Raw genomic sequence first — 26,109 nt, 5'->3', positions numbered from 1 at the left:
ATCAGGCCACTGTTCCAGACGACGCGATATACGAAACACGTTCCATTCACTAATGGGTAATGCTGAGATTCATTCAGCCTACAAAAATCAAACGAACATCTCACCTTCATCAGGGATATCTGGGCAGCTTAGTACGGATGCCCTTCGGTCCAGGAAAATATCCTCATCGACGTCAGGAAGAGATTCCAATTTTATTATGTCCGAAGCCTGGCTTTTGTCCACGGGCAACTCCTCATCGCTGTCGGGCTTTTCTACGAGACGAGGTGTCAGCTCATCATCCTTGCCGGTGACGTCCTCTACTTGCTCCTTTCCGGATTTCTCTCGTGTGCACCTCACCTTCTTCACCTTCCTCCGAGGAGAATGGTAAGGGGTTTCTTCCAGAACTTCGACAAGCGATTCACTGATAGCTTCTATGTCTTTTTCCTCGGGTGTAGGTTGTAGGACAGTCGTTTCTTCCATGGCTTTCACCGACTCTCCCGAGGGCTTTTTAACGCGCTTTGTAGTCTTGGAGATCTTTTGGGGTTGCCTCTCACCGAGTGGGGCCTCCAGATCTTTCACTTCTTCAGGTTTTAACTCCTCAACTTCTTCCGTAATCTGAATTGCTGCTTCTCCATCCGGTTTTTTGTCTTTCTTCACCTTTTTCACTTTCCTGGTTTTTGTGTCTTCGGGGAATAGACATACAGTTTCCTCCGTAATGTGAACAGAATCTCGCTCACTTGGGTGCATGATAACGTCAATCGTATCGCGTGGCGCCATCTCAAGCTCAGCTATTTTTCTTTCCAAGCTTTCTACAGTGATTTCGCGATCGGTAACATCAAGAAATTCTATGTCCACACTAGCCTCAAAGCTTTCGCGTCTATCTTTTCTAGGTTTCAGATGAATAACTTGCTCGCTAATATGCTCGACCAGTTGCCCAGACTTCGAGCGGGTCTTTTTGGTCATCTTTATTGTTTTTTTCGGTTTCTCTTCGACATCTTCTTTGCGTGGTAAGTGCTCAACTTTTTCTTCCGTGATTTCCGTTACTTCGACGATGTCCTCTGTTTCCTCGAAAGGTGTGGGTTTCCGATGCACAGTGTCCAAGGTCACCTCAACAATCTCCCCACTGGCCCTCCTGGACTTTGAAACTTTCCTCTCATGCCGAACTTCGCCTTTTGTCACTTTCGGTTTCTCGTCCAGGACGAAGACGAGGGGCTTCTCCGGAACCAGTTCCTCCTCAGAGAGAGTAGGGAGCTGCTTTTCTTCCACGCCTTCCGGTTTTTCAGGAAGACGAGGCTTCAACTCTTCCTCCTTGTCCGTGACATGTTCCACTACCTCTTCACCAGACTTCTTCCTAGAACGCCGTACTTTCGTCACCGTTCTTTGAGGTGTCTCGTCTGGCTTTTCTTCAACAACTTCCAAGACTGTTTCGCTGATGACAACTAGGTCCTTTTCTTCAGGTTTTGGTTCCAAGTCAGTCACTTCTTCAACAACCAGTACAGATTCTCCAGAGGGCTTCCTCACCTTCTTGGTAGTCTTGGAGATTTTGCGTGGCTGTCGTTCACCAAGTGGAGCCTCGATTTGGTCCAGCTCCTCTGGCTTCAGTTCTTCGACTTCTTCTGTAATTTGAAGCACGGTTTCGCCGTCCGGCCTCTTCTCCTTTTTAACCCTTTTGACCTTCTTGGTCTTTGTGTCGTCAGGTTTCAATTGAATGGTCTCTTCAGTTAACTCAACAGAATCGCGGTCACTTGGCTCAACTATGAGTTCAATGGTGTCTCGTGGTGCCATGTCAAGTTCAGCTATCTGCCTTTCCAACGACTTTACAGTGATCTCGCGGTCAGTTATATCAAGGAACTCTACATCAACATTGACCTCAACGCTTTCGCGCCTATCTTTTCTCGGTTTGAGGTGAAGGACTTTCTCGCTAACTTCCTCGACAATTTCTCCCGTCTCCGAGCGGGTCTTCTTGGTCTTCTTGATGGTTTTCTTTGGCCTGTCCAAAACGCCCTTTTTGCGTGGTGCGTGTTCGACCTTCTCCTCCGTGATTTCGGTGACTTCGACAATGCCATCCGTTTCCTCTTGAGGTGTGGGCTTTCGGTCCACAGTGTCCAAGGTGACTTCCACAATGTCTCCAGTGGGCTTTCTCGCTTTGGTGACCGTTCTCTGGTGGCGCACTTCGCCTTCTGTAACCTTGGGTTTCTCGTCCAGGACGAAGACGAGGGGCTTCTCCGGAACCAGTTCCTCCTCAGAGACAGTAGGGAGCTGCTTTTCTTCCACGCCTTCCGGTTTTTCAGGAAGACGAGGCTTCAACTCTTCCTCCTTGTCCGTGACATGTTCCACTACCTCTTCACCAGACTTCTTCCGAGAACGCCGTACTTTCGTCACCGTTCTTTGAGGTGTCTCGTCTGGCTTTTCTTCAACAACTTCCAAGACTGTTTCGCTGATGACAACTAGGTCCTTTTCTTCAGGTTTTGGTTCCAAGTCAGTCACTTCTTCAACAACCAGTACGGATTCTCCAGAGGGCTTCCTCACCTTCTTGGTAGTCTTGGAGATTTTGCGTGGCTGTCGTTCACCAAGTGGAGCCTCGATTTGGTCCAGCTCCTCTGGCTTCAGTTCTTCGACTTCTTCTGTAATTTGAAGCACGGTTTCGCCGTCCGGCCTCTTCTCCTTTTTAACCCTTTTGACCTTCTTGGTCTTTGTGTCGTCGGGTTTCAATTGAATGGTCTCTTCAGTTAACTCAACAGAATCGCGGTCACTTGGCTCAACTATGAGTTCAATGGTGTCACGTGGTGCCATGTCAAGTTCAGCTATCTGCCTTTCCAACGACTTTACAGTGATCTCGCGGTCAGTTATATCAAGGAACTCTACATCAACATTGACCTCAACGCTTTCGCGCCTATCTTTTCTCGGTTTCAGGTGAAGGACTTTCTCGCTAACTTCCTCGACAATTTCTCCCGTCTCCGAGCGGGTCTTCTTGGTCTTCTTGATGGTTTTCTTTGGCCTGTCCAAAACGCCCTTTTTGCGTGGTGCGTGTTCGACCTTCTCCTCCGTGATTTCGGTGACTTCGACAATGCCATCCGTTTCCTCTTGAGGTGTGGGCTTTCGGTCCACAGTGTCCAAGGTGACTTCCACAATGTCTCCAGTGGGCTTTCTCGCTTTGGTGACCGTTCTCTGGTGGCGCACTTCGCCCTCTGTAACCTTGGGTTTCTCGTCCAAGACGAAGGCGAGTGGTTTCTCTGGAACCAGTTCGGCCTCGGAGACAGTAGGGAGCGGCTTTTCTTCCACGCCTTCCGGCTTTTCAGGAAGACGAGGCTTCAACTCTTCCTCCTTGTCCGTGACATGTTCCACTACCTCTTCACCAGACTTCTTCCGGGAACGCCGTACTTTCGTCACCGTTCTTTGAGGTGTCTCGTCTGGCTTTTCTTCAACAACTTCCAAGACTGTTTCGCTGATGACAACTAGGTCCTTTTCTTCAGGTTTTGGTTCCAAGTCAGTCACTTCTTCAACAACCAGTACGGATTCTCCAGAGGGCTTCCTCACCTTCTTGGTAGTCTTGGAGATTTTGCGTGGCTGTCGTTCACCAAGTGGAGCCTCGATTTGGTCCAGCTCCTCTGGCTTCAGTTCTTCGACTTCTTCCGTAATTTGAAGCACGGTTTCGCCGTCCGGCCTCTTCTCCTTTTTAACCCTTTTGACCTTCTTGGTCTTTGTGTCGTCAGGTTTCAATTGAATGGTCTCTTCAGTTAACTCAACAGAATCGCGGTCACCTGGCTCAACTATGAGTTCAATGGTGTCGCGTGGTGCCATGTCAAGTTCAGCTATCTGCCTTTCCAACGACTTTACAGTGATCTCGCGGTCAGTTATATCAAGGAACTCTACATCAACATTGACCTCAACGCTTTCGCGCCTATCTTTTCTCGGTTTCAGGTGAAGGACTTTCTCGCTAACTTCCTCGACAATTTCTCCCGTCTCCGAGCGGGTCTTCTTGGTCTTCTTGATGGTTTTCTTTGGCCTGTCCAAAACGCCCTTTTTGCGTGGTGCGTGTTCGACCTTCTCCTCCGTGATTTCGGTGACTTCGACAATGCCATCCGTTTCCTCTTGAGGTGTGGGCTTTCGGTCCACAGTGTCCAAGGTGACTTCCACAATGTCTCCAGTGGGCTTTCTCGCTTTGGTGACCGTTCTCTGGTGGCGCACTTCGCCCTCTGTAACCTTGGGTTTCTCGTCCAAGACGAAGGCGAGTGGTTTCTCTGGAACCAGTTCGGCCTCGGAGACAGTAGGGAGCGGCTTTTCTTCCACGCCTTCCGGCTTTTCAGGAAGACGAGGCTTCAACTCTTCCTCCTTGTCCGTGACATGTTCCACTACCTCTTCACCAGACTTCTTCCGGGAACGCCGTACTTTCGTCACCGTTCTTTGAGGTGTCTCGTCTGGCTTTTCTTCAACAACTTCCAAGACTGTTTCGCTGATGACAACTAGGTCCTTTTCTTCAGGTTTTGGTTCCAAGTCAGTCACTTCTTCAACAACCAGTACGGATTCTCCAGAGGGCTTCCTCACCTTCTTGGTAGTCTTGGAGATTTTGCGTGGCTGTCGTTCACCAAGTGGAGCCTCGATTTGGTCCAGCTCCTCTGGCTTCAGTTCTTCGACTTCTTCCGTAATTTGAAGCACGGTTTCGCCGTCCGGCCTCTTCTCCTTTTTAACCCTTTTGACCTTCTTGGTCTTTGTGTCGTCAGGTTTCAATTGAATGGTCTCTTCAGTTAACTCAACAGAATCGCGGTCACTTGGCTCAACTATGAGTTCAATGGTGTCGCGTGGTGCCATGTCAAGTTCAGCTATGTGCCTTTCCAACGACTTTACAGTGATCTCGCGGTCAGTTATATCAACGAACTCTACATCAACATTGACCTCAACGCTTTCGCGCCTATCTTTTCTCGGTTTCAGGTGAAGGACTTTCTCGCTAACTTCCTCGACAATTTCTCCCGTCTCCGAGCGGGTCTTCTTGGTCTTCTTGATGGTTTTCTTTGGCCTGTCCAAAACGCCCTTTTTGCGTGGTGCGTGTTCGACCTTCTCCTCCGTGATTTCGGTGACTTCGACAATGCCATCCGTTTCCTCTTGAGGTGTGGGCTTTCGGTCCACAGTGTCCAAGGTGACTTCCACAATGTCTCCAGTGGGCTTTCTCGCTTTGGTGACCGTTCTCTGGTGGCGCACTTCGCCCTCTGTAACCTTGGGTTTCTCGTCCAAGACGAAGGCGAGTGGTTTCTCTGGAACCAGTTCGGCCTGGGAGACAGTAGGGAGCGGCTTTTCTTCCACGCCTTCCGGCTTTTCAGGAAGACGAGGCTTCAACTCTTCCTCCTTGTCCGTGACATGTTCCACTACCTCTTCACCAGACTTCTTCCGGGAACGCCGTACTTTCGTCACCGTTCTTTGAGGTGTCTCGTCTGGCTTTTCTTCAACAACTTCCAAGACTGTTTCGCTGATGACAACTAGGTCCTTTTCTTCAGGTTTTGGTTCCAAGTCAGTCACTTCTTCAACAACCAGTACGGATTCTCCAGAGGGCTTCCTCACCTTCTTGGTAGTCTTGGAGATTTTGCGTGGCTGTCGTTCACCAAGTGGAGCCTCGATTTGGTCCAGCTCCTCTGGCTTCAGTTCTTCGACTTCTTCCGTAATTTGAAGCACGGTTTCGCCGTCCGGCCTCTTCTCCTTTTTAACCCTTTTGACCTTCTTGGTCTTTGTGTCGTCAGGTTTCAATTGAATGGTCTCTTCAGTTAACTCAACAGAATCGCGGTCACCTGGCTCAACTATGAGTTCAATGGTGTCGCGTGGTGCCATGTCAAGTTCAGCTATCTGCCTTTCCAACGACTTTACAGTGATCTCGCGGTCAGTTATATCAAGGAACTCTACATCAACATTGACCTCAACGCTTTCGCGCCTATCTTTTCTCGGTTTCAGGTGAAGGACTTTCTCGCTAACTTCCTCGACAATTTCTCCCGTCTCCGAGCGGGTCTTCTTGGTCTTCTTGATGGTTTTCTTTGGCCTGTCCAAAACGCCCTTTTTGCGTGGTGCGTGTTCGACCTTCTCCTCCGTGATTTCGGTGACTTCGACAATGCCATCCGTTTCCTCTTGAGGTGTGGGCTTTCGGTCCACAGTGTCCAAGGTGACTTCCACAATGTCTCCAGTGGGCTTTCTCGCTTTGGTGACCGTTCTCTGGTGGCGCACTTCGCCCTCTGTAACCTTGGGTTTCTCGTCCAAGACGAAGGCGAGTGGTTTCTCTGGAACCAGTTCGGCCTCGGAGACAGTAGGGAGCGGCTTTTCTTCCACGCCTTCCGGCTTTTCAGGAAGACGAGGCTTCAACTCTTCCTCCTTGTCCGTGACATGTTCCACTACCTCTTCACCAGACTTCTTCCGGGAACGCCGTACTTTCGTCACCGTTCTTTGAGGTGTCTCGTCTGGCTTTTCTTCAACAACTTCCAAGACTGTTTCGCTGATGACAACTAGGTCCTTTTCTTCAGGTTTTGGTTCCAAGTCAGTCACTTCTTCAACAACCAGTACGGATTCTCCAGAGGGCTTCCTCACCTTCTTGGTAGTCTTGGAGATTTTGCGTGGCTGTCGTTCACCAAGTGGAGCCTCGATTTGGTCCAGCTCCTCTGGCTTCAGTTCTTCGACTTCTTCCGTAATTTGAAGCACGGTTTCGCCGTCCGGCCTCTTCTCCTTTTTAACCCTTTTGACCTTCTTGGTCTTTGTGTCGTCAGGTTTCAATTGAATGGTCTCTTCAGTTAACTCAACAGAATCGCGGTCACTTGGCTCAACTATGAGTTCAATGGTGTCGCGTGGTGCCATGTCAAGTTCAGCTATGTGCCTTTCCAACGACTTTACAGTGATCTCGCGGTCAGTTATATCAAGGAACTCTACATCAACATTGACCTCAACGCTTTCGCGCCTATCTTTTCTCGGTTTCAGGTGAAGGACTTTCTCGCTAACTTCCTCGACAATTTCTCCCGTCTCCGAGCGGGTCTTCTTGGTCTTCTTGATGGTTTTCTTTGGCCTGTCCAAAACGCCCTTTTTGCGTGGTGCGTGTTCGACCTTCTCCTCCGTGATTTCGGTGACTTCGACAATGCCATCCGTTTCCTCTTGAGGTGTGGGCTTTCGGTCCACAGTGTCCAAGGTGACTTCCACAATGTCTCCAGTGGGCTTTCTCGCTTTGGTGACCGTTCTCTGGTGGCGCACTTCGCCCTCTGTAACCTTGGGTTTCTCGTCCAAGACGAAGGCGAGTGGTTTCTCTGGAACCAGTTCGGCCTCGGAGACAGTAGGGAGCGGCTTTTCTTCCACGCCTTCCGGCTTTTCAGGAAGACGAGGCTTCAACTCTTCCTCCTTGTCCGTGACATGTTCCACTACCTCTTCACCAGACTTCTTCCGGGAACGCCGTACTTTCGTCACCGTTCTTTGAGGTGTCTCGTCTGGCTTTTCTTCAACAACTTCCAAGACTGTTTCGCTGATGACAACTAGGTCCTTTTCTTCAGGTTTTGGTTCCAAGTCAGTCACTTCTTCAACAACCAGTACGGATTCTCCAGAGGGCTTCCTCACCTTCTTGGTAGTCTTGGAGATTTTGCGTGGCTGTCGTTCACCAAGTGGAGCCTCGATTTGGTCCAGCTCCTCTGGCTTCAGTTCTTCGACTTCTTCCGTAATTTGAAGCACGGTTTCGCCGTCCGGCCTCTTCTCCTTTTTAACCCTTTTGACCTTCTTGGTCTTTGTGTCGTCAGGTTTCAATTGAATGGTCTCTTCAGTTAACTCAACAGAATCGCGGTCACCTGGCTCAACTATGAGTTCAATGGTGTCGCGTGGTGCCATGTCAAGTTCAGCTATCTGCCTTTCCAACGACTTTACAGTGATCTCGCGGTCAGTTATATCAAGGAACTCTACATCAACATTGACCTCAACGCTTTCGCGCCTATCTTTTCTCGGTTTCAGGTGAAGGACTTTCTCGCTAACTTCCTCGACAATTTCTCCCGTCTCCGAGCGGGTCTTCTTGGTCTTCTTGATGGTTTTCTTTGGCCTGTCCAAAACGCCCTTTTTGCGTGGTGCGTGTTCGACCTTCTCCTCCGTGATTTCGGTGACTTCGACAATGCCATCCGTTTCTTCTTGAGGTGTGGGCTTTCGGTCCACAGTGTCCAAGGTGACTTCCACAATGTCTCCAGTGGGCTTTCTCGCTTTGGTGACCGTTCTCTGGTGGCGCACTTCGCCCTCTGTAACCTTGGGTTTCTCGTCCAAGACGAAGGCGAGTGGTTTCTCTGGAACCAGTTCGGCCTCGGGGACAGTAGGGAGCGGCTTTTCTTCCACGCCTTCCGGCTTTTCAGGAAGACGAGGCTTCAACTCTTCCTCCTTGTCCGTGACATGTTCCACTACCTCTTCACCAGACTTCTTCCGGGAACGCCGTACTTTCGTCACCGTTCTTTGAGGTGTCTCGTCTGGCTTTTCTTCAACAACTTCCAAGACTGTTTCGCTGATGACAACTAGGTCCTTTTCTTCAGGTTTTGGTTTTAAGTCAGTCACTTCTTCAACAACCAGTACGGATTCTCCAGAGGGCTTCCTCACCTTCTTGGTAGTCTTGGAGATTTTGCGTGGCTGTCGTTCACCAAGTGGAGCCTCGATTTGGTCCAGCTCCTCTGGCTTCAGTTCTTCGACTTCTTCTGTAATTTGAAGCACGGTTTCGCCGTCCGGCCTCTTCTCCTTTTTAACCCTTTTGACCTTCTTGGTCTTTGTGTCGTCAGGTTTCAATTGAATGGTCTCTTCAGTTAACTCAACAGAATCGCGGTCACTTGGCTCAACTATGAGCTCAATGGTGTCGCGTGGTGCCATGTCAAGTTCAGCTATCTGCCTTTCCAACGACTTTACAGTGATCTCGCGGTCGGTTATATCAAGGAACTCTACATCAACATTGACCTCAACGCTTTCGCGCCTATCTTTTCTCGGTTTCAGGTGAAGGACCTTCTCGCTAACCTCCTCGACAATCTGTCCCGATATCGAGCGGGTTTTCTTGGTCTTTTTGATGGTTTTCTTTGGCCTGTCCAAGACGCCTTTTTTGCGCGGCGCATGTTCGACCGTCTCCTCCGTGACCTCGGTGACTTCGACAACGCCCTCCGTTTGCTCCTCAGGTGTGGGTTTTCGTTCCACAGTGTCCAAGGTGACCTCTACAACGTCTCCAGTGGGCTTTCTCGATTTTGTGACCGTTCTCTGGTGGCGCACTTCGCCTTCTGTCACTTTGGGTTTCTCGCCGAGGACAAAGGCCAGTGGCTTTTCTGGAAGGGGCTCAGCCTCCGGGACCGTGGGGAACGGTTTCTTTTCGTCCTCTTCCGGCTTTTGGGGAAGACGAGGCTTCAGCTCTTCCTCCTTGTCCGTGACTTCTTCCACTACCTCTTGTCCAGACTTATTTCGAGAACGCCTCACTTTCTTGACCCGTCTTTGAGGGGCCTCGTCTGGTTTCTCTTCCACAACTTCCAGGAGTGTTTCGCTGACTGCAATGAGGTCCTTTTCTTCAGGCTTTGGTTGCAAGTCAGTCACTTCTTCGACGGCCTGTACAGACTCTCCAGAAGGCTTAGTCACCTTCTTGGTAGTCTTGGAGACCTTGCGTGGCTGTCGTTCACCAAGTGGAGCCTCGATTTCGTCGAGATCCTCCGGCTTCAGTTCTTCCACCTCTTCTGTAATCTGGAGCACGGTTTCGCCGTCCGGCTTTTTCTCCTTTCTAACTTTTTTGACCTTCTTGGTCTTTGTGTCGTGCGGCGTCAATTGAACGATTTCTTCAGTTACCTCAACGGAATCGCGGTCACTGGGCTCAACTATGACTTCAATAGTGTCGCGTGGTGCCATGTCAAGTTCAGCTATCTGCCTTTCCAACGACTTTACAGTGATCTCGCGGTCGGTTATGTCAAGGAACTGTACATCAACATTGACCTCAACGCTTTCGCGCCTATCTTTTCTCGGTTTCAGGTGAAGGACTTTCTCGCTAACTTCCTCGACAATTTCTCCCGTCTCCGAGCGGGTCTTCTTGGTCTTCTTGATGGTCTTCTTTGGCCTGTCCAAGACGCCTTTTTTGCGCGGCGCATGTTCGACCGTCTCCTCCGTGACCTCGGTGACTTCGACAACGCCCTCCGTTTGCTCCTCAGGTGTGGGTTTTCGTTCCACAGTGTCCAAAGTGACCTCTACAATGTCTCCAGTGGGCTTTCTCGATTTTGTGACCGTTCTCTGGTGGCGCACTTCGCCTTCTGTCACCTTGGGTTTCTCGCCGAGGACAAAGGCCAGTGGCTTCTCTGGAAGGGGCTCAGCCTCCGGGACCGTGGGGAACGGTTTCTTTTCCTCCTCTTCCGGCTTTTGGGAAGACGAGGCTTAAGCTCTTCCTCCTTCTCCGTGACTTCTTCCACTACCTCTTGTCCAGACTTCTTTCGAGAACGCCTCACTTTCTTGACCCGTCTTTGAGGGGCCTCGTCTGGTTTCTCTTCCACAACTTCCAGGAGTGTTTCGCTGACTGCAACGAGGTCCTTTTCTTCAGGCTTTGGTTGCAAGTCAGTCACTTCTTCGACGGCCTGTACAGACTCTCCAGAAGGCTTAGTCACCTTCTTGGTAGTCTTGGAGACCTTGCGTGGCTGTCGTTCACCAAGTGGAGCCTCGATTTCGTCGAGATCCTCCGGCTTCAGTTCTTCCACCTCTTCTGTAATCTGGAGCACGGTTTCGCCGTCCGGCTTTTTCTCCTTTCTAACTTTTTTGACCTTCTTGGTCTTTGTGTCGTGCGGCGTCAATTGAACGATTTCTTCAGTTACCTCAACGGAATCGCGGTCACTGGGCTCAACTATGACTTCAATAGTGTCGCGTGGTGCCATGTCAAGTTCAGCTATCTGCCTTTCCAACGACTTTACAGTGATCTCGCGGTCGGTTATGTCAAGGAACTGTACATCAACATTGACCTCAACGCTTTCGCGCCTATCTTTTCTCGGTTTCAGGTGAAGGACTTTCTCGCTAACTTCCTCGACAATTTCTCCCGTCTCCGAGCGGGTCTTCTTGGTCTTCTTGATGGTCTTCTTTGGCCTGTCCAAGACGCCTTTTTTGCGCGGCGCATGTTCGACCGTCTCCTCCGTGACCTCGGTGACTTCGACAACGCCCTCCGTTTGCTCCTCAGGTGTGGGTTTTCGTTCCACAGTGTCCAAAGTGACCTCTACAACGTCTCCAGTGGGCTTTCTCGATTTTGTGACCGTTCTCTGGTGGCGCACTTCGCCTTCTGTCACTTTGGGTTTCTCGCCGAGGACAAAGGCCAGTGGCTTTTCTGGAAGGGGCTCAGCCTCCGGGACCGTGGGGAACGGTTTCTTTTCCTCCTCTTCCGGCTTTTGGGGAAGACGAGGCTTCAGCTCTTCCTCCTTCTCCGTGACTTCTTCCACTACCTCTTGTCCAGACTTCTTTCGAGAACGCCTCACTTTCTTGACCCGTCTTTGAGGGGCCTCGTCTGGTTTCTCTTCCACAACTTCCAGGAGTGTTTCGCTGACTGCAACGAGGTCCCTTTTCTTCAGGCTTTGGTTGCAAGTCAGTCACTTCTTCGACGGCCTGTACAGACTCTCCAGAAGGCTTAGTCACCTTCTTGGTAGTCTTGGAGACCTTGCGTGGCTGTCGTTCACCAAGTGGAGCCTCGATTTCGTCGAGATCCTCCGGCTTCAGTTCTTCCACCTCTTCTGTAATCTGGAGCACGGTTTCGCCGTCCGGCTTTTTCTCCTTTCTAACTTTTTTGACCTTCTTGGTCTTTGTGTCGTGCGGCGTCAATTGAACGATTTCTTCAGTTACCTCAACGGAATCGCGGTCACTGGGCTCAACTATGACTTCAATAGTGTCGCGTGGTGCCATGTCAAGTTCAGCTATCTGCCTTTCCAACGACTTTACAGTGATCTCGCGGTCGGTTATGTCAAGGAACTGTACATCAACATTGACCTCAACGCTTTCGCGCCTATCTTTTCTCGGTTTCAGGTGAAGGACTTTCTCGCTAACTTCCTCGACAATTTCTCCCGTCTCCGAGCGGGTCTTCTTGGTCTTCTTGATGGTCTTCTTTGGCCTGTCCAAGACGCCTTTTTTGCGCGGCGCATGTTCGACCGTCTCCTCCGTGACCTCGGTGACTTCGACAACGCCCTCCGTTTGCTCCTCAGGTGTGGGTTTTCGTTCCACAGTGTCCAAAGTGACCTCTACAACGTCTCCAGTGGGCTTTCTCGATTTTGTGACCGTTCTCTGGTGGCGCACTTCGCCTTCTGTCACTTTGGGTTTCTCGCCGAGGACAAAGGCCAGTGGCTTTTCTGGAAGGGGCTCAGCCTCCGGGACCGTGGGGAACGGTTTCTTTTCCTCCTCTTCCGGCTTTTGGGGAAGACGAGGCTTCAGCTCTTCCTCCTTGTCCGTGACTTCTTCCACTACCTCTTGTCCAGACTTCTTTCGAGAACGCCTCACTTTCTTGACCCGTCTTTGAGGGGCCTCGTCTGGTTTCTCTTCCACAACTTCCAGGAGTGTTTCGCTGACTGCAACGAGGTCCTTTTCTTCAGGCTTTGGTTGCAAGTCAGTCACTTCTTCGACGGCCTGTACAGACTCTCCAGAAGGCTTAGTCACCTTCTTGGTAGTCTTGGAGACCTTGCGTGGCTGTCGTTCACCAAGTGGAGCCTCGATTTCGTCGAGATCCTCCGGCTTCAGTTCTTCCACCTCTTCTGTAATCTGGAGCACGGTTTCGCCGTCCGGCTTTTTCTCCTTTCTAACTTTTTTGACCTTCTTGGTCTTTGTGTCGTGCGGCGTCAATTGAACGATTTCTTCAGTTACCTCAACGGAATCGCGGTCACTGGGCTCAACTATGACTTCAATAGTGTCGCGTGGTGCCATGTCAAGTTCAGCTATCTGCCTTTCCAACGACTTTACAGTGATCTCGCGGTCGGTTATATCAAGGAACTGTACATCAACATTGACCTCAACGCTTTCGCGCCTATCTTTTCTCGGTTTCAGGTGAAGGACTTTCTCGCTAACTTCCTCGACAATTTCTCCCGTCTCCGAGCGGGTCTTCTTGGTCTTCTTGATGGTCTTCTTTGGCCTGTCCAAGACGCCTTTTTTGCGCGGCGCATGTTCGACCGTCTCCTCCGTGACCTCGGTGACTTCGACAACGCCCTCCGTTTGCTCCTGAGGTGTGGGTTTTCGTTCCACAGTGTCCAAAGTGACCTCTACAACGTCTCCAGTGGGCTTTCTCGATTTTGTGACCGTTCTCTGGTGGCGCACTTCGCCTTCTGTCACTTTGGGTTTCTCGCCGAGGACAAAGGCCAGTGGCTTTTCTGGAAGGGGCTCAGCCTCCGGGACCGTGGGGAACGGTTTCTTTTCCTCCTCTTCCGGCTTTTGGGGAAGACGAGGCTTCAGCTCTTCCTCCTTGTCCGTGACTTCTTCCACTACCTCTTGTCCAGACTTCTTTCGAGAACGCCTCACTTTCTTGACCCGTCTTTGAGGGGCCTCGTCTGGTTTCTCTTCCACAACTTCCAGGAGTGTTTCGCTGACTGCAACGAGGTCCTTTTCTTCAGGCTTTGGTTGCAAGTCAGTCACTTCTTCGACGGCCTGTACAGACTCTCCAGAAGGCTTAGTCACCTTCTTGGTAGTCTTGGAGACCTTGCGTGGCTGTCGTTCACCAAGTGGAGCCTCGATTTCGTCGAGATCCTCCGGCTTCAGTTCTTCCACCTCTTCTGTAATCTGGAGCACGGTTTCGCCGTCCGGCTTTTTCTCCTTTCTAGCTTTTTTGACCTTCTTGGTCTTTGTGTCGTGCGGCGTCAATTGAACGATTTCTTCAGTTACCTCAACGGAATCGCGGTCACTGGGCTCAACTATGACTTCAATAGTGTCGCGTGGTGCCATGTCAAGTTCAGCTATCTGCCTTTCCAACGACTTTACAGTGATCTCGCGGTCGGTTATGTCAAGGAACTGTACATCAACATTGACCTCAACGCTTTCGCGCCTATCTTTTCTCGGTTTCAGGTGAAGGACTTTCTCGCTAACGTCCTCGACAATTTCTCCCGTCTCCGAGCGGGTCTTCTTGGTCTTCTTGATGGTCTTCTTTGGCCTGTCCAAGACGCCTTTTTTGCGCGGCGCATGTTCGACCGTCTCCTCCGTGACCTCGGTGACTTCGACAACGCCCTCCGTTTGCTCCTGAGGTGTGGGTTTTCGTTCCACAGTGTCCAAAGTGACCTCTACAACGTCTCCAGTGGGCTTTCTCGATTTTGTGACCGTTCTCTGGTGGCGCACTTCGCCTTCTGTCACTTTGGGTTTCTCGCCGAGGACAAAGGCCAGTGGCTTTTCTGGAAGGGGCTCAGCCTCCGGGACCGTGGGGAACGGTTTCTTTTCCTCCTCTTCCGGCTTTTGGGGAAGACGAGGCTTCAGCTCTTCCTCCTTGTCCGTGACTTCTTCCACTACCTCTTGTCCAGACTTCTTTCGAGAACGCCTCACTTTCTTGACCCGTCTTTGAGGGGCCTCGTCTGGTTTCTCTTCCACAACTTCCAGGAGTGTTTCGCTGACTGCAACGAGGTCCTTTTCTTCAGGCTTTGGTTGCAAGTCAGTCACTTCTTCGACGGCCTGTACAGACTCTCCAGAAGGCTTAGTCACCTTCTTGGTAGTCTTGGAGACCTTGCGTGGCTGTCGTTCACCAAGTGGAGCCTCGATTTCGTCGAGATCCTCCGGCTTCAGTTCTTCCACCTCTTCTGTAATCTGGAGCACGGTTTCGCCGTCCGGCTTTTTCTCCTTTCTGACTTTTTTGACCTTCTTGGTCTTTGTGTCGTGCGGCGTCAATTGAACGATTTCTTCAGTTACCTCAACGGAATCGCGGTCACTGGGCTCAACTATGACTTCAATAGTGTCGCGTGGTGCCATGTCAAGTTCAGCTATCTGCCTTTCCAACGACTTTACAGTGATCTCGCGGTCAGGTTATATCAAGGAACTCTACATCAACATTGACCTCAACGCTTTCGCGCCTATCTTTTCTCGGTTTCAGGTGAAGGACTTTCTCGCTAACGTCCTCGACAATTTCTCCCGTCTCCGAGCGGGTCTTCTTGGTCTTCTTGATGGTCTTCTTTGGCCTGTCCAAGACGCCTTTTTTGCGCGGCGCATGTTCGACCGTCTCCTCCGTGACCTCGGTGACTTCGACAACGCCCTCCGTTTGCTCCTGAGGTGTGGGTTTTCGTTCCACAGTGTCCAAAGTGACCTCTACAACGTCTCCAGTGGGCTTTCTCGATTTTGTGACCGTTCTCTGGTGGCGCACTTCGCCTTCTGTCACTTTGGGTTTCTCGCCGAGGACAAAGGCCAGTGGCTTTTCTGGAAGGGGCTCAGCCTCCGGGACCGTGGGGAACGGTTTCTTTTCCTCCTCTTCCGGCTTTTGGGGAAGACGAGGCTTCAGCTCTTCCTCCTTCTCCGTGACTTCTTCCACTACCTCTTGTCCAGACTTCTTTCGAGAACGTCTCACTTTCTTGACCCGTCTTTGAGGGGCCTCGTCTGGTTTCTCTTCCACAACTTCCAGGAGTGTTTCGCTGACTGCAACGAGGTCCTTTTCTTCAGGCTTTGGTTGCAAGTCAGTCACTTCTTCGACGGCCTGTACAGACTCTCCAGAAGGCTTAGTCACCTTCTTGGTAGTCTTAGAGATCTTGCGTGGCTGTCGTTCACCAAGTGGAGCCTCGATTTCGTCGAGATCCTCCGGCTTCAGTTCTTCCACCTCTTCTGTAATCTGGAGCACGGTTTCGCCGTCCGGCTTTTTCTCCTTTCTAACTTTTTTGACCTTCTTGGTGTTTGTGTCGTGCGGCGTCAATTGAACGATTTCTTCAGTTACCTCAACGGAATCGCGGTCACTGGGCTCAACTATGACTTCAATAGTGTCGCGTGGTGCCATGTCAAGTTCAGCTATCTGCCTTTCCAACGACTTTACAGTGATCTCGCGGTCAGTTATGTCAAGGAACTCTACATCAACATTGACCTCAACGCTTTCGCGCCTATCTTTTCTCGGTTTCAGGTGAAGGACTTTCTCGCTAACTTCCTCGACAATTTCTCCCGTCTCCGAGCGGGTCTTCTTGGTCTTCTTGATGGTCTTCTTTGGCCTGTCCAAGACGCCTTTTTTGCGCGGCGCATGTTCGACCGTCTCCTCCGTGACCTCGGTGACTTCGACAACGCCCTCCGTTTGCTCCTGAGGTGTGGGTTTTCGTTCCACAGTGTCCAAAGTGACCTCTACAACGTCTCCAGTGGGCTTTCTCGATTTTGTGACCGTTCTCTGGTGGCGCACTTCGCCTTCTGTCACTTTGGGTTTCTCGCCGAGGACAAAGGCCAGTGGCTTTTCTGGAAGGGGCTCAGCCTCCGGGACCGTGGGGAACGGTTTCTTTTCCTCCTCTTCCGGCTTTTGGGGAAGACGAGGCTTCAGCTCTTCCTCCTTGTCCGTGACTTCTTCCACTACCTCTTGTCCAGACTTCTTTCGAGAACGCCTCACTTTCTTGACCCGTCTTTGAGGGGCCTCGTCTGGTTTCTCTTCCACAACTTCCAGGAGTGTTTCGCTGACTGCAACGAGGTCCTTTTCTTCAGGCTTTGGTTGCAAGTCAGTCACTTCTTCGACGGCCTGTACAGACTCTCCAGAAGGCTTAGTCACCTTCTTGGTAGTCTTGGAGACTTTGCGTGGCTGTCGTTCACCAAGTGGAGCCTCGATTTCGTGCAGATCCTCCGGCTTCAGTTCTTCAACCTCTTCTGTAATCTGGAGCACGGTTTCGCCGTCCGGCTTTTTCTCCTTTTTAGCTTTTTTGACCTTCTTGGTCTTTATGTCGTGCGGCGTCAATTGAACAATTTCTTCAGTTACCTCAACGGAATCGCGGTCACTGGGCTTAACTATGACTTCAATAGTGTCGCGTGGTGCCATGTCAAGTTCAGCTATCTGCCTTTCCAACGACTTTACAGTGATCTCGCGGTCAGTTATATCAAGGAACTCTACATCAACATTGACCTCAACGCTTTCGCGCCTATCTTTTCTCGGTTTCAGGTGAAGGACTTTCTCGCTAACGTCCTCGACAATTTCTCCCGTCTCCGAGCGGGTCTTCTTGGTCTTCTTGATGGTCTTCTTTGGCCTGTCCAAGACGCCTTTTTTGCGCGGCGCATGTTCGACCGTCTCCTCCGTGACCTCGGTGACTTCGACAACGCCCTCCGTTTGCTCCTCTGGTGTGGGTTTTCGTTCCACAGTGTCCAAAGTGACCTCTACAACGTCTCCAGTGGGCTTTCTCGATTTTGTGACCGTTCTCTGGTGGCGCACTTCGCCTTCTGTCACTTTGGGTTTCTCGCCGAGGACAAAGGCCAGTGGCTTTTCTGGAAGGGGCTCAGCCTCCGGGACCGTGGGGAACGGTTTCTTTTCCTCCTCTTCCGGCTTTTGGGGAAGACGAGGCTTCAGCTCTTCCTCCTTCTCCGTGACTTCTTCCACTACCTCTTGTCCAGACTTCTTTCGAGAACGTCTCACTTTCTTGACCCGTCTTTGAGGGGCCTCGTCTGGTTTCTCTTCCACAACTTCCAGGAGTGTTTCGCTGACTGCAACGAGGTCCTTTTCTTCAGGCTTTGGTTGCAAGTCAGTCACTTCTTCGACGGCCTGTACAGACTCTCCAGAAGGCTTAGTCACCTTCTTGGTAGTCTTAGAGATCTTGCGTGGCTGTCGTTCACCAAGTGGAGCCTCGATTTCGTCAGATCCTCCGGCTTCAGTTCTTCCACCTCTTCTGTAATCTGGAGCACGGTTTCGCCGTCCGGCTTTTTCTCCTTTCTAACTTTTTTGACCTTCTTGGTCTTTGTGTCGTGCGGCGTCAATTGAACGATTTCTTCAGTTACCTCAACGGAATCGCGGTCACTGGGCTCAACTATGACTTCAATAGTGTCGCGTGGTGCCATGTCAAGTTCAGCTATCTGCCTTTCCAAGGACTTTACAGTGATCTCGCGGTCGGTTATATCAAGGAACTGTACATCAATACTGACCTCAATGCTTTCGCGCCTATCTTTTTTCGGTTTCAGGTGAACAACTTTCTCGCTAACCTCCTCGACAATCTGTCCCGATATCAAGCGGGTTTTCTTGGTCTTCTTGATGGTTTTCTTTGGCCTGTCCAAGACGCCTTTTTTGCGCGGCGCATGTTCGACCGTCTCCTCCGTGACCTCGGTGACTTCGACAACGCCCTCCGTTTGCTCCTGAGGTGTGGGTTTTCGTTCCACAGTGTCCAAAGTGACCTCTACAACGTCTCCAGTGGGCTTTCTCGATTTTGTGACCGTTCTCTGGTGGCGCACTTCGCCTTCTGTCACTTTGGGTTTCTCGCCGAGGACAAAGGCCAGTGGCTTTTCTGGAAGGGGCTCAGCCTCCGGGACCGTGGGGAACGGTTTCTTTTCCTCCTCTTCCGGCTTTTGGGGAAGACGAGGCTTCAGCTCTTCCTCCTTCTCCGTGACTTCTTCCACTACCTCTTGTCCAGACTTCTTTCGAGAACGCCTCACTTTCTTGACCCGTCTTTGAGGGGCCTCGTCTGGTTTCTCTTCCACAACTTCCAGGAGTGTTTCGCTGACTGCAACGAGGTCCTTTTCTTCAGGCTTTGGTTGCAAGTCAGTCACTTCTTCGACGGCCTGTACAGACTCTCCAGAAGGCTTAGTCACCTTCTTGGTAGTCTTGGAGACTTTGCGTGGCTGTCGTTCACCAAGTGGAGCCTCGATTTCGTGCAGATCCTCCGGCTTCAGTTCTTCAACCTCTTCTGTAATCTGGAGCACGGTTTCGCCGTCCGGCTTTTTCTCCTTTTAGCTTTTTTGACCTTCTTGGTCTTTATGTCGTGCGGCGTCAATTGAACAATTTCTTCAGTTACCTCAACGGAATCGCGGTCACTGGGCTTAACTATGACTTCAATAGTGTCGCGTGGTGCCATGTCAAGTTCAGCTATCTGCCTTTCCAACGACTTTACAGTGATCTCGCGGTCAGTTATATCAAGGAACTCTACATCAACATTGACCTCAACGCTTTCGCGCCTATCTTTTCTCGGTTTCAGGTGAAGGACTTTCTCGCTAACGTCCTCGACAATTTCTCCCGTCTCCGAGCGGGTCTTCTTGGTCTTCTTGATGGTCTTCTTTGGCCTGTCCAAGACGCCTTTTTTGCGCGGCGCATGTTCGACCGTCTCCTCCGTGACCTCGGTGACTTCGACAACGCCCTCCGTTTGCTCCTGTGGTGTGGGTTTTCGTTCCACAGTGTCCAAAGTGACCTCTACAACGTCTCCAGTGGGCTTTCTCGATTTTGTGACCGTTCTCTGGTGGCGCACTTCGCCTTCTGTCACTTTGGGTTTCTCGCCGAGGACAAAGGCCAGTGGCTTCTCTGGAAGGGGCTCAGCCTCCGGGACTGTGGGGAACGGTTTCTTTTCCTCCTCTTCCGGCTTTTGGGGAAGACGAGGCTTCAGCTCTTCCTCCTTCTCCGTGACTTCTTCCACTACCTCTTGTCCAGACTTCTTTCGAGAACGCCTCACTTTCTTGACCCGTCTTTGAGGGGCCTCGTCTGGTTTCTCTTCCACAACTTCCAGGAGTGTTTCGCTGACTGCAACGAGGTCCTTTTCTTCAGGCTTTGGTTGCAAGTCAGTCACTTCTTCGACGGCCTGTACAGACTCTCCAGAAGGCTTAGTCACCATCTTGGTAGTCTTAGAGATCTTGCGTGGCTGTCGTTCACCAAGTGGAGCCTCGATTTCGTGCAGATCCTCCGGCTTCAGTTCTTCAACCTCTTCTGTAATCTGGAGCACGGTTTCGCCGTCCGGCTTTTTCTCCTTTTTAGCTTTTTTGACCTTCTTGGTCTTTATGTCGTGCGGCGTCAATTGAACAATTTCTTCAGTTACCTCAACGGAATCGCGGTCACTGGGCTTAACTATGACTTCAATAGTGTCGCGTGGTGCCATGTCAAGTTCAGCTATCTGCCTTTCCAACGACTTTACAGTGATCTCGCGGTCAGTTATATCAAGGAACTCTACATCAACATTGACCTCAACGCTTTCGCGCCTGTCTTTTCTCGGTTTCAGGTGAAGGACTTTCTCGCTAACGTCCTCGACAATTTCTCCCGTCTCCGAGCGGGTCTTCTTGGTCTTCTTGATGGTCTTCTTTGGCCTGTCCAAGACGCCTTTTTTGCGCGGCGCATGTTCGACCGTCTCCTCCGTGACCTCGGTGACTTCGACAACGCCCTCCGTTTGCTCCTCTGGTGTGGGTTTTCGTTCCACAGTGTCCAAAGTGACCTCTACAACGTCTCCAGTGGGCTTTCTCGATTTTGTGACCGTTCTCTGGTGGCGCACTTCGCCTTCTGTCACTTTGGGTTTCTCGCCGAGGACAAAGGCCAGTGGCTTTTCTGGAAGGGGCTCAGCCTCCGGGACCGTGGGGAACGGTTTCTTTTCCTCCTCTTCCGGCTTTTGGGGAAGACGAGGCTTCAGCTCTTCCTCCTTCTCCGTGACTTCTTCCACTACCTCTTGCCCAGACTTCTTTCGAGAACGTCTCACTTTCTTGACCCGTCTTTGAGGGGCCTCGTCTGGTTTCTCTTCCACAACTTCCAGGAGTGTTTCGCTGACTGCAACGAGGTCCTTTTCTTCAGGCTTTGGTTGCAAGTCAGTCACTTCTTCGACGGCCTGTACAGACTCTCCAGAAGGCTTAGTCACCTTCTTGGTAGTCTTAGAGATCTTGCGTGGCTGTCGTTCACCAAGTGGAGCCTCGATTTCGTCCAGATCCTCCGGCTTCAGTTCTTCCACCTCTTCTGTAATCTGGAGCACGGTTTCGCCGTCCGGCTTTTTCTCCTTTCTAACTTTTTTGACCTTCTTGGTCTTTGTGTCGTGCGGCGTCAATTGAACGATTTCTTCAGTTACCTCAACGGAATCGCGGTCACTGGGCTCAACTATGACTTCAATAGTGTCGCGTGGTGCCATGTCAAGTTCAGCTATCTGCCTTTCCAAGGACTTTACAGTGATCTCGCGGTCGGTTATATCAAGGAACTGTACATCAATACTGACCTCAATGCTTTCGCGCCTATCTTTTTTCGGTTTCAGGTGAACAACTTTCTCGCTAACCTCCTCGACAATCTGTCCCGATATCACGCGGGTTTTCTTGGTCTTCTTGATGGTTTTCTTTGGCCTGTCCAAGACGCCTTTTTTGCGCGGCGCATGTTCGACCGTCTCCTCCGTGACCTCGGTGACTTCGACAACGCCCTCCGTTTGCTCCTGAGGTGTGGGTTTTCGTTCCACAGTGTCCAAAGTGACCTCTACAACGTCTCCAGTGGGCTTTCTCGATTTTGTGACCGTTCTCTGGTGGCGCACTTCGCCTTCTGTCACTTTGGGTTTCTCGCCGAGGACAAAGGCCAGTGGCTTTTCTGGAAGGGGCTCAGCCTCCGGGACCGTGAGGAACGGTTTCTTTTCCTCCTCTTCCGGCTTTTGGGGAAGACGAGGCTTCAGCTCTTCCTCCTTCTCCGTGACTTCTTCCACTACCTCTTGTCCAGACTTCTTTCGAGAACGCCTCACTTTCTTGACCCGTCTTTGAGGGGCCTCGTCTGGTTTCTCTTCCACAACTTCCAGGAGTGTTTCGCTGACTGCAACGACGTCCTTTTCTTCAGGCTTTGGTTGCAAGTCAGTCACTTCTTCGACGGCCTGTACAGACTCTCCAGAAGGCTTAGTCACCTTCTTGGTAGTCTTGGAGACTTTGCGTGGCTGTCGTTCACCAAGTGGAGCCTCGATTTCGTGCAGATCCTCCGGCTTCAGTTCTTCAACCTCTTCTGTAATCTGGAGCACGGTTTCGCCGTCCGGCTTTTTCTCCTTTTTAGCTTTTTTGACCTTCTTGGTCTTTATGTCGTGCGGCGTCAATTGAACAATTTCTTCAGTTACCTCAACGGAATCGCGGTCACTGGGCTTAACTATGACTTCAATAGTGTCGCGTGGTGCCATGTCAAGTTCAGCTATCTGCCTTTCCAACGACTTTACAGTGATCTCGCGGTCAGTTATATCAAGGAACTCTACATCAACATTGACCTCAACGCTTTCGCGCCTATCTTTTCTCGGTTTCAGGTGAAGGACTTTCTCGCTAACGTCCTCGACAATTTCTCCCGTCTCCGAGCGGGTCTTCTTGGTCTTCTTGATGGTCTTCTTTGGCCTGTCCAAGACGCCTTTTTTGCGCGGCGCATGTTCGACCGTCTCCTCCGTGACCTCGGTGACTTCGACAACGCCCTCCGTTTGCTCCTGAGGTGTGGGTTTTCGTTCCACAGTGTCCAAAGTGACCTCTACAACGTCTCCAGTGGGCTTTCTCGATTTTGTGACCGTTCTCTGGTGGCGCACTTCGCCTTCTGTCACTTTGGGTTTCTCGCCGAGGACAAAGGCCAGTGGCTTTTCTGGAAGGGGCTCAGCCTCCGGGACCGTGGGGAACGGTTTCTTTTCCTCCTCTTCCGGCTTTTGGGGAAGACGAGGCTTCAGCTCTTCCTCCTTCTCCGTGACTTCTTCCACTACCTCTTGTCCAGACTTCTTTCGAGAACGTCTCACTTTCTTGACCCGTCTTTGAGGGGCCTCGTCTGGTTTCTCTTCCACAACTTCCAGGAGTGTTTCGCTGACTGCAACGAGGTCCTTTTCTTCAGGCTTTGGTTGCAAGTCAGTCACTTCTTCGACGGCCTGTACAGACTCTCCAGAAGGCTTAGTCACCTTCTTGGTAGTCTTAGAGATCTTGCGTGGCTGTCGTTCACCAAGTGGAGCCTCGATTTCGTGCAGATCCTCCGGCTTCAGTTCTTCCACCTCTTCTGTAATCTGGAGCACGGTTTCGCCGTCCGGCTTTTTCTCCTTTCTAACTTTTTTGACCTTCTTGGTCTTTGTGTCGTGCGGCGTCAATTGAACGATTTCTTCAGTTACCTCAACGGAATCGCGGTCACTGGGCTCAACTATGACTTCAATAGTGTCGCGTGGTGCCATGTCAAGTTCAGCTATCTGCCTTTCCAAGGACTTTACAGTGATCTCGCGGTCGGTTATATCAAGGAACTGTACATCAATACTGACCTCAATGCTTTCGCGCCTATCTTTTTTCGGTTTCAGGTGAACAACTTTCTCGCTAACCTCCTCGACAATCTGTCCCGATATCAAGCGGGTTTTCTTGGTCTTCTTGATGGTTTTCTTTGGCCTGTCCAAGACGCCTTTTTTGCGCGGCGCATGTTCGACCGTCTCCTCCGTGACCTCGGTGACTTCGACAACGCCCTCCGTTTGCTCCTGAGGTGTGGGTTTTCGTTCCACAGTGTCCAAAGTGACCTCTACAACGTCTCCAGTGGGCTTTCTCGATTTTGTGACCGTTCTCTGGTGGCGCACTTCGCCTTCTGTCACTTTGGGTTTCTCGCCGAGGACAAAGGCCAGTGGCTTTTCTGGAAGGGGCTCAGCCTCCGGGACCGTGGGGAACGGTTTCTTTTCCTCCTCTTCCGGCTTTTGGGGAAGACGAGGCTTCAGCTCTTCCTCCTTCTCCGTGACTTCTTCCACTACCTCTTGTCCAGACTTCTTTCGAGAACGCCTCACTTTCTTGACTCGTCTTTGAGGGGCCTCGTCTGGTTTCTCTTCCACAACTTCCAGGAGTGTTTCGCTGACTGCAACGACGTCCTTTTCTTCAGGCTTTGGTTGCAAGTCAGTCACTTCTTCGACGGCCTGTACAGACTCTCCAGAAGGTTTAGTCACCTTCTTGGTAGTCTTGGAGACTTTGCGTGGCTGTCGTTCACCAAGTGGAGCCTCGATTTCGTGCAGATCCTCCGGCTTCAGTTCTGCCACCTCTTCTGTAATCTGGAGCACGGTTTCGCCGTCCGGCTTTTTCTCCTTTTTAGCTTTTTTGACCTTCTTGGTCTTTATGTCGTGCGGCGTCAATTGAACGATTTCTTCAGTTACCTCAACGGAATCGCGGTCACTGGGCTCCACTATGACTTCAATAGTGTCGCGTGGTGCCATGTCAAGTTCAGCTATCTGCCTTTCCAAGGACTTTACAGTGATCTCGCGGTCAGTTATATCAAGGAACTCTACATCAACATTGACCTCAACGCTTTCGCGCCTATCTTTTTTCGGTTTCAGGTGAAGGACTTTCTCGCTAACCTCCTCGACAATCTGTCCCGATATCGAGCGGGTTTTCTTAGTCTTTTTTATGGTTTTCTTTGGCCTGTCCAAGACGCCTTTTTTGCGCGGCGCATGTTCGACCTTCTCCTCCGTGACCTCGGTAACTTCGACAACGCCCTCCGTTTGCTCTTCAGGTGTGGGTTTTCGTTCCACAGTGTCTAAGGTGACCTCTACAATGTCTCCACTGGGCTTTCTTGATTTTGTAACCGTTCTCTGGTGGCGCACTTCGCCTTCTGTCACCTTGGGTTTCTCGCCCAGGACAAAGGCCAGTGGCTTTTCTCGAAGGAGCTCAGCCTCGGGGACCGTGGGGAACGGTTTCTTTTCCTCGCCCTCTGGCTTTTGGGGAAGACGAAGCTTCAACTCTTCATCCTTGTCCGTGACTTCCTCTACTACCTCCTGCCCGGTCTTTGTACGAGTGCGCTTCACTTTCTTCACTTTTCTTAGGGGGACAGCATCTGACGTCTCTTCGACGACTTCAAGGACAGTTTCGATAACGAAGTCTATGTCCTTTTCTTCGGGCAGTGGCTGTAACAGCGTCTCTTCTTCTGTGGCCCAAATATATTTTCCAGAAGGTTTCTTAACGCGCTTTGTTGTTTTTGAAATTTTTCGGGGCTGTCTGTCGTCAACCGGTGCTACAAGTGCTTCGACGACCTCTGGTTTGAGATCCTCCAGCTCTTCGGTTGTCTGAAGTAGAGCCTCGCCGTCGGGCTTTTTTAGTTTTTCTACCTTTTTCACTTTCTTAGTGGGTATGTCGTCTGGCAGCAAATGAACCGTTTCTTGAATGACCTCAACGGAATCGCGTTCTTCGGGCTGAACAATGAATTCAACGGTATCGCGTGGCGCCACTTGGAGATTTTCTAGGTGTTTCTCTAAAGTATCTAAAGTGATCTGGCGATCGACAATATCGCTGAATTTCTCGTCGATATCGACCATGAGACTCTCGCGCCTGTCTTTTTTGGGCTTGAGGTCAACGACCTTCTCGCTCACTTCTTCGACAACTTGCCCCGTTTGCGAACGGGTTCTTTTGACCTTTCTGATTGTTTTCTTTGGTCTATGCAAGACGCCTTGTTTGGTTGGAACGTATTCGACCTTTTCTTCCGTGAGTTCAGTGACCTCAACGATACCATCCGTTTCTTCTTGAGGAGTAGGCTTGCGATCCACAGTGTCTAATGTGACGTCGACAATGCTACCACTGGGTTTTCTAGACCTGGATACTTTTCGTTGGCGGTGAACTTCTCCTTCTGTGAGTTTGGTTTCGTCATCCCACACGAAGTTGAATAACTCATCCGCACGCTTTCTCGGTTTTGGTTTCTTTGTTCTATAATGATCTTCATCAGTTGCCTCTTCTGCTGTAACACCTTGTGAAAATGAACATTCGTCACGAAATTAATGAAGTGCCGCTGGGTATTCAAGAAGATTATACTGAGTGATGGATGTAGAAGCTTAGCAGTGCTGGTGCGCGCAAGCATGTAGTCTCTGCGTCAGGGCGAACTGCATAAGCATCAAAAGTCAAGCACCACGGAGGTGCAAATTTATCGAAGAGATGAGGAAGCAGTTCAGCGCGCACGATACGAAAATTATTATGGATAAAAATGAAGGTTGTCATACAACGTGCATGTTCTAACGTCTTAAGACGATTGGATTGTTGTGCATTGTGAATAGCATAAAAAAGGTTTCTAGAATTGAGAAAGCTAATGTTAGTGTAACAGCCATGGTATGAATGTAGTGGTTCAAGTGCAGCATAAGCGTTTTCGTTCAGTCTCATTCATGTGAAAGATGCACGGTTTTGGTGCGTGGAAGCCTTTCAGTAGTGCGCATTTCTGTGATAAACTTAGTGTGTAGCAAAACGGAACGATCCTGGAAAGGAGTAGAACAATGTTTTACTAGTGATGGTGAAACCTTGGAGTGCATTCAGGAGAGCACCATGCCGCGGTGATGCATAAAGCGCTAAGTTGCAGGCGTACATGGTCCACATATTTCGTCGTAGCAATGAGCAGCAGGAATCCCA

At 50.7% G+C, this 26,109-nt stretch overlaps 3 protein-coding genes across 6 annotated transcripts in view; all 3 read right to left on the bottom strand.

Moving 5' to 3' along the window:
• The window catches only part of LOC135377385 (titin-like), a 92,298-nt gene that overhangs the window by 46,692 nt on the left and 19,497 nt on the right, over positions 1-26,109 (bottom strand). The window contains exon 1 of one of the 4 annotated variants that reach the window (XM_064609754.1): positions 105-1,853. The exons of the other annotated variants lie outside the window; for them this stretch is intronic. Coding sequence (XP_064465824.1) covers positions 105-1,764 — 1,660 coding nt within the window. The 5' untranslated portion in view covers positions 1,765-1,853. Of the gene's footprint in view, positions 1-104; positions 1,854-26,109 lie in introns of those variants that run through there. 4 annotated transcript variants of the gene reach the window in all.
• Positions 1,818-14,933, bottom strand: LOC135378246 (titin-like). The gene is made up of 4 exons (XM_064611213.1): positions 11,493-14,933; positions 10,383-11,392; positions 1,906-10,326; positions 1,818-1,832 (listed from the first exon to the last, which is right to left on the bottom strand). Exons 1-4 carry the CDS (start codon positions 14,866-14,868, stop codon positions 1,818-1,820), a joined length of 12,822 nt encoding a protein of 4,273 aa, XP_064467283.1. The 5' UTR covers positions 14,869-14,933.
• On the bottom strand, positions 14,875-17,686 carry LOC135377387 (titin-like). Its single transcript, XM_064609756.1, has one exon. The coding sequence runs from the start codon at positions 16,883-16,885 to the stop codon at positions 14,918-14,920; it is 1,968 nt and encodes a 655-aa protein (XP_064465826.1). The 5' UTR covers positions 16,886-17,686; the 3' UTR covers positions 14,875-14,917.

The sequence above is a fragment of the Ornithodoros turicata genome, chromosome 1, assembly GCF_037126465.1.
Source record: "Ornithodoros turicata isolate Travis chromosome 1, ASM3712646v1, whole genome shotgun sequence".
Lineage (NCBI taxonomy): Eukaryota > Metazoa > Arthropoda > Arachnida > Ixodida > Argasidae > Ornithodoros > Ornithodoros turicata.
Note: the sequence above shows the minus strand (reverse complement) of the source record. Positions and strands in the feature narration are given on the sequence as shown.